Below are 7977 nucleotides of genomic sequence, written 5' to 3' on the forward strand. Positions count from 1 at the left end.
CAATTATAACCTAGGTGAGAAAAACTATTGGTTCAATTATAACCTAGGTGAGAGAAAGTATTGGTTCAATTATAACCTAGGTGAGAGAAAACTATTGGTTCAATTATAACCTAGGTGAGAAAACTATTGGTTCAATTATAACCTAGGTGAGAGAAAGTATTGGTTCAATTATAACCTAGGTGAGAGAAAGTATTGGTTCAATTATAACCTAGGTGAGAAAAACTATTGGTTCAATTATAACCTAGGTGAGAGAAAGTATTGGTTCAATTATAACCTAGGTGAGAGAAAACTATTGGTTCAATTATAACCTAGGTGAGAGAAAACTATTGGTTCAATTATAACCTAGGTGAGAAAAACTATTGGTTCAATTATAACCTAGGTGAGAAAAACTATTGGTTCAATTATAACCTAGGTGAGAGAAAGTATTGGTTCAATTATAACCTAGGTTTTATTATTATCCCCATCTGTTATATCGTAGCAAAGATTTTTTTGACTTCACATTGTTAAGTAGCCATAGCCTAATCTCCTGTAGTATTCACATTGTTAAGTAGTCTTAGCCTAATCTCTTGTAGTATTCACATTGTTAAGTAGTCATAACCTAATCTCCCGTAGTATTCACATTGTTAAGTAGTCATAGCTTAATCTCCCGTAGTATTCACATTGTTAAGTAGTCATAACCTAATCTCTTGTAGTATTCACATTGTTAAGTAGCCATAGCCTAATCTCTTGTTGTATTCACATTGTTAAGTAGTCATAAACTAATCTCTTGTCGTATTCCCATTGCTAAGTAGTCTTAGCCTAATCTCTTGTAGTATTCACATTGTTAAGTAGTCTTAGCCTAATCTCTTGTAGTATTCACATTGTTAAGTAGTCTTAGCCTAATCTCTTGTAGTATTCACATTGTTAAGTAGTCTTAGCCTAATCTCTTGTTGTATTCACATTGTTAAGTAGTCATAGCCTAATCTCTTGTTGTATTCACATTGTTAAGTAGTCATAGCCTAATCTCCCGTAGTATTCACATTGTTAAGTAGTCATAACCTAATCTCTTGTAGTATTCACATTGTTAAGTAGCCATAGCCTAATCTCTTGTAGTATTCACATTGTTAAGTAGTCATAAACTAATCTCTTGTAGTATTCACATTGTTAAGTAGTCATAAACTAATCTCTTGTAGTATTCACAATACCTCTTGTGGTAGCGTTTGTCTAGGTTTTGGGTTCAATATGATACTTCAGACTGACACAATACCTCTTGTAGTAACGTTTGTCCAGGTTTTAGGTCCAATATGATACTTCAGGATTCACTGGGACGATTTTACAAACTCCTAACCCTCGTTGCACTGAAAAACAAAATTTATACATGCTAATTACGTCGTTTGTTTACCATCATGAGTGATAACACTAACTGTTCCTTATTGGTTCAACCATTTGGAACGAATGTCTATATTACAGTTACTTTGATTGGGTTGACCAGCTTTTTCGTCGTCAATTTTGGTAGTTTGTTTTCAAATCAAGGGTGGTCAGAAATTTGGATTTCTCTTTGCCCCGCACTTAATTGATTGGCTCACAGTTGTATTTAATGAAATTATTTTAGGGATGTTCGGTACTGGATTATTCTTTCTGCCTTGACTTGCCACCGAAAAGATCTGATCTGTTGTTTGTTGGCGGCTGCACGACACGACGTAAGCCGTCGAGTCCACCACAGTATTGCTTCCCCCAATTCGTTGTCGTCGTCTAGGGTTGATTCTAACAGGGCCGTGGTTAAAAGATATATATACTGAGGTAGGCAGACGTGAAGGCAAAGTCCAGTCGAGGCATGTTGAGGTAAAGGAGAAGGCCAAATCAAGAACTGGTTGATTACAAAGCATCGAAACAAAAGGGCCTGGCTTAATTTTGACCAGCTACTTGAAACGGATGTCTATACTGTAACCACTTTTCCTTATTGGACCAGCGATTTGGAATGGATATCTATATTGTAATCAGTGTTTCTTATTGGTCCAGCTACTTGAAACGGATGTCTATATTGTAATCACTTTTCCTTATTGGACCAGCGATTTGGAATGGATATCTATATTGTAATCAGTGTTTCTTATTGGTCCAGTTACTTACAATATAGATATCCATTCCAATATAGACATCCGTTCCAAGTAACTGGACCAATAAGAAACACTGACCGTAATCACTTTTCCTTATAGAACCAGTGATTTGGAATGGATATCTATATTGTAATCAGTGTTTCTTATTGGTCCAGTTACTTGGAACGGATGTCTGTATTCTAATCAAGTGTTGTTCTGTTTTTTTGTTCTATATTTTATCAAGCGACGACGCCCGGTCTGTCATTTTGGACAAACCACGCTTTTACTGGAACAACGTGTATCAGAGAGGCTTTGGATAGAGACAGGCTGTATATGAACGAGGCGTTCTGCCGTGTCACGCGGACATGCAGTGCACGTGATTGATGGACTTAGACAATAGGGTCCGCCCGAACAGCCAGCCGGGTGCATAGGCCCAGCCTCTTGTTCGTCAGCAGCTGAGCTGTGGCGATTAAAAAAATATATGTAATGTTGAGAATGAATGTTGGTTAAATGTTTAATTTAGTTAATATAAATGTAGTGTTAAGCCACCAGTAACACTTATTGCAGTAAAATATGTCAACACAATGCCGTAAATATTGTTTGGTCTCGTGTGTTAATGGTTCAATACACGTGTGCTCTGTTGGACACACTGTTGAGAGACAACGGAAGCAGAAGTTAAGATTGTCAGAACGAGCTACCATTTTAGTTTTAGCTAGTATTCAACGAAATATCCAGTTCGTAACGAACTACTACCTTATTTTTAGCTAGTATTCAACGAAATATCCAGTTCGTAACGAACTACTACTTTAGTTTTAGCTAGTATTCAACGAAATATCCAGTTCGTAACGAACTACTATTTTTAGTTTTAGCTAATATTCAACGAAATATCCAGTTCGTAACGAACTACTACCTTAGTTTTAGCTAGTATTCAACGAAATATCCAGTTCGTAACGAACTACTACCTTATTTTTAGCTAGTATTCAACGAAATATCCAGTTCGTAACGAACTACTACTTTAGTTTTAGCTAGTATTCAACGAAATATCCACATCGTAACGAACTACTACCTTAGTTTTAGCTAGTATTCAACGAAATATCCAGTTCGTAACGAGCTACTATCTTAGTTTTAGCTAGTATTCAACGAAATATCCAGTTCGTACACATGTAGAACAAACAAAACAAAAAAAAATAAAGGAGGTGGAGTTGATAACATGCTGAAACGGACGTTTCTATTTTTCCTTCCGATTTGTGGCTGAAGTCGAACATTACTTGTATCCCAGAAGCCTCGTTCGTCACCTGTCTACCTGTACGCATGACTTGACGAGGTTCGCGTTGACTTGTTAGTACAATGCTCCGCTAAGCACGTAATGTTTGCAGTAAATCAATGTCCTCTGTATTATATTTAGTGAAAGTGATAATGAGAGTTAAGCCTAAACGAGAAAAAAAGCAGATATAAAGTTTTCTTCACAGGATACGTCATGCATATACGGGTTTTCCCATAAAACAAACAAACAAAAAATGTTCCTGGCTTTATTCAGCTGTATTATGATTATTTACTGTCAGAGGAATCACCAAATGTTCATTAGGACATGATAGGCGAATGAACATTTAGTGATTCCACGGACAGTAAATAATAATAACAATACTGCTGAATAAACGCCTATCATGTCTTAATGAACATTTGGTGATTCCACGGACAGTAAATAATCATAATACAGCTGAATAAACGCCTATCATGTCCTAATGAACATTTGGAGATTCCTCTGACAGTAAATAATCATAATACAGCTGAATAAACGCCTATCATGTCCTAATGAACATTTGGTGATTCCCCTGACAGTAAATAATCATAATACAGCTGAATAAACGCCTATCATGTCCAAATGAACATTTGGTGATTCCACGGACAGTAAATAATAATAATACAGCTGAATAAACGCCTATCATGTCATAATGAACATTTGGTGATTCCACGGACAGTAAATAGTAATAATACAGCTGAATAAACGCTTATCATGTCCAAATGAACATTTGGTGATTCCACGGACAGTAAATAATTATAATACAGCTGAATAAACGCCTATCATGTCCTAATGAACATTTGGTGATTCCACGGACAGTAAATAATCATAATACAGCTGAATAAACGCCTATCATGTCCTAATGAATACTTGAGGATTTCATTGACAGTAAGTAACACAAAGTTACTTTGGTAGCTCCTAATGATTAAAACCTTCCTGCCGAGTGTATCAGGTCAGCGACTTCGCAGGATTACAAATTATCTGAAACGGCGGCGTATTTGTACTTATATTCCCCCCCCCCACTCACCCCGAGTTGAAGATCCGATCGGACGGGTAGCGCTCCAGCAGGTTTATGAGTTGTTTATAGCCCCCTCGGGATAGTCGTCACGTGCATGTGCTGGTCAGTTATTGATGACATTCTCCATTCAGGCTGTTCGTAGCGGTCTTCTACTTTTCCGCAGGTTCAAGTCCTGTCAGTGGATTGGATGAACTCCGGTCACATGACTACTCCCGCCAGTCGGCCGTCAGCTTCATCACGATGACAGACTGCTGTCAGCTTGCACGAAACTTGACCAAGTGTTTCGAAATGCAGAAACCCCTCTACGATCCGCGGCAGGTTGACTATGTAACCTTTTACAATCAACAAACGGACATGACCAACGGATTCAGCGGTTATAACTCGGATATACTTCAGAATTGTCACCGTTCACTTTACCCCGACGAGAGTGTACATTATGGGTCCCACCCGTTATTTATGCAAAACGAGCTGCAGCAAGTCAGAATCCAGCGAGGAGACCCCTGTCTGGAGTCCTCGTCACCATTCCAAGTTTCCACACCCCTGGATGAGCGTCTTCATTCGGCCGATGATTACTACTGTCAACAAGAAACCCAGCATTCTGTGAAAGAGGCACATAAATTTCCAGAGGACGAATGTCCTTGGACCAGTGCCTCCCAGCAACATACGTTCATTCCCCCTGAATACCAGTCCGAGGCAGGTAGGAACGAATCATTAAGGATTAAAGGCTCTAAGAATGGGAAATTTAAATAAAACGCCCTCTTGAAAGGCTTAAAATGTTTTTTTTTCAGTTTTCTTGTTTTATACTTCGTCTTTTTAATATGCTTTCATTTCTTTTCATATAATTGTTATTTAAATACCAAATTATTCTAAGTCTTAGTGAAGAAAGGCTTACCAGGACGTCTTAACTTTTCCAAGAGGTATTCATTCACAGGAAGGTTTTAAGATTCTGGAGGAACCACCCAGTAGGAGAGAAATGAAGGAACATCTAACATTAGCATTATGGAAAACGTAGCTTTACATCTTCCAAGACGAAAGTTAAGAATAATTCTGAAACTGGTCAGTAGCTTTCTAGGGTGTGTGTATTTTCATGTTTTATAATGGAGAATCTCTGGTTATCTATAGGTGTAGTGTTAGCACTTTGCCTCTCCAGATGTAGTGTTAGCACTTCGTCTCTCCAGATGTACTGTTAGCACTTCGTCTCTCCAGATGTACTGTTAGCACTTTGCCTCTCCAGATGTACTGTTAGCACTTCGTCTCTCCAGATGTACTGTTAGCACTTCGTCTCTCCAGATGTACTGTTAGCACTTTGCCTCTCCAGATGTACTGTTAGCACTTCGTCTCTCCAGATGTACTGTTAGCACTTTGTCTCTCCAGATGTACTGTTAGCACTTTGCTTCTCCAGATGTACTGTTAGCACTTTGCCTCTCCAGATGTACTGTTAGCACTTTGCCTCTCCAGATATACTGTTAGAACTTTGCCTCTTCAGAAGTACTGTTAGCACTTTGCCTCTCCAGGAGTACTGTTAGCACTCTGCCTCTCCAGGAGTACTGTTAGCACTCTGCCTCTCCAGGAGTACTTTCAGCACTCTGCCTATCCAGATATACTGTTAGAACTTTGCCTCTCCAGATGTAGTGTTAGAACTTTGCCTCTCCAGATGTACTGTTAACACTTTGTCTCTACAGATGTACTGTTAGAACTTTGCCTCTCCAGATGTACTGTTAGAACTTTGTCTCTACAGATGTACTGTTAGCACTTTGTCTCTACAGATGTACTGTTAGAACTTTGTCTCTCCAAAGATGTATTGCTAATGATTTGATTTTCTATATAAATGTGTTTTGAGCACTAACTGAAGATTTAGTGTTAGCACTTTGCGTCTCTGCCAACAATTAACAAACGCTTGTTGAACCTTACACTCTCAGCGAGATCATCGGTTACATTTAGTTATATTTACGATTTACAACAAATGGCGACTTATTATCTAAAGAAGCCAACAGTTTGGCGATTTGATACAACTATTGCTTCCAGAAGCTTAAGTCTCTAATTCGTTCCCATAAAGATCAAGATAGTTTGGTTAAGTTTTCATCTTTTATTATTTATTTCGTATTAAATATTTAATTTAATATTTAAATATTTGCTCTCAGCAACAGATTATAAATGTTCTAGGCCACACTTGCTACACCCTGCCTTAATGGCGACGACGACAGCGACACCAGACGTTTGTAAGTTATGACTTTTTTTTCTTAGCTTTCAAATGGCGTTATCTGTCAACATACCAAACAAGTTTAAATACTCGCTTTTTATCTCTACAAATTGATATATATTTTGCTTACCATGTCACGACGAGCGAAAAGACATACTTACACTAGTATGTTATAAATCTCTCTAACAACGGAGTTGTAATAAATCTTCTACTCCGCAGGGCTGGTCCTTCACATCGACCAATACCGTAGACACAATCTCCAGTAGGAAACAACACTACATCAGCCTGCCAGAGTTCTGGCTTCTACTTGTACTCGTATGGCGCATAAAGACGCACTTACCCAACCCTGCGGAGAGTGACACTGCTGCACTATAAACCGTAATAGCAATGTGGGGCGGTAGCGTTGAATTGGAGGAAGAAAACACTAGGTAGCCCTTAATGTTTAATTTTTCTCCATAAACAAACCTTACGGGTGTATCTAATGACTGTTAAGATTCCAAGTAATATGACTGACGAAGAATGATTGGCAGTTTTATAGCTGTGTTTACACTTTTTCGATTGTAGTGAGAAAAGATAATACTGAACTAACAAAACTCACAGTGTATCCTATCAAACTAACTTACCTCACTGAATATCTTACAAAACTAACAAAACTCACAGTGTATCCTATCAAACTAACTTACCTCACTGAATATCCTAAAAATAATTAAACTCACTGAATGTATAATAAAACTAACTAAACTCACAGTATATCTTACAAAACTAACGAAACTCACAGTGTATCCTATCAAACTAACTTACCTCACTGAATATCCTAAAACTAAGTAAACTCACAGAACATCCTATCAAAGTAAATAAACTCACATTATATGAAACTAATTTAAGTTGTAGATTTATGTATCGATATATGGGATTAATTTATAATAACTACTAACTTTCTACACGATGTTTATGATTAATGATATGTATATCTCTATATATCAGATTAACTTATAATAACTACTAACATTCTCCATGATATTTGTGATTAATTATATGTATATCTGTATATATCAGATTAATTTATAATAACTACTAACATTCTCCATGATATTTGTGATTAATTATATGTATATCTGTATATATCAGATTAATTTATAAGACTTACTAACTTTCTTTACAATGTTTATGATTAATGATATGTGTATCTGTATATATCAGATTAATTTATAATAACTACTAACTTTCTACACAATGTTTGTGATTAATGATATGTATATCTGTATATATCAGATTAATTTATAATAACTACTAACTTTCTACACAATGTTTGTGATTAATGATATGTATATCTGTATATATCAGATTAATTTATAAGACCTACTAACTTTCTACACAATGTTTGTGA

At 36.9% G+C, this 7977-nt stretch overlaps 1 protein-coding gene and 1 long non-coding RNA gene across 3 annotated transcripts in view; one reads left to right on the forward strand and one right to left on the reverse strand.

Annotated features, from left to right (window-relative positions):
• LOC111088652 overlaps positions 1-6873 on the reverse strand; it is a 7981-nt gene extending 1108 nt beyond the window's left edge. The window contains exons 1-2 of one of the 2 annotated variants that reach the window (XR_002613108.1): positions 6752-6873; positions 1185-1337 (exon numbers count right to left, since the gene is read on the reverse strand). This is a non-coding gene — a long non-coding RNA (uncharacterized LOC111088652). Of the gene's footprint in view, positions 1-1184; positions 1338-6720 lie in introns of both variants that reach the window. The other variant, XR_002613109.1, reaches the window with a different exon arrangement.
• The window catches only part of LOC106470727 (homeobox protein Hox-A3-like), an 11829-nt gene continuing 8568 nt past the window's right edge, over positions 4717-7977 (forward strand). The window contains exon 1 of the mRNA XM_022399364.1: positions 4717-5087. Within this exon, the coding sequence (XP_022255072.1) occupies positions 4745-5087 (343 nt within the window). The 5' untranslated portion in view covers positions 4717-4744. The remainder of the gene's footprint in view (positions 5088-7977) is intronic.

This window comes from Limulus polyphemus, unplaced genomic scaffold, assembly GCF_000517525.1.
Source record: "Limulus polyphemus unplaced genomic scaffold, Limulus_polyphemus-2.1.2 Scaffold4186, whole genome shotgun sequence".
In the NCBI taxonomy this organism is placed as follows: domain Eukaryota; kingdom Metazoa; phylum Arthropoda; class Merostomata; order Xiphosura; family Limulidae; genus Limulus; species Limulus polyphemus.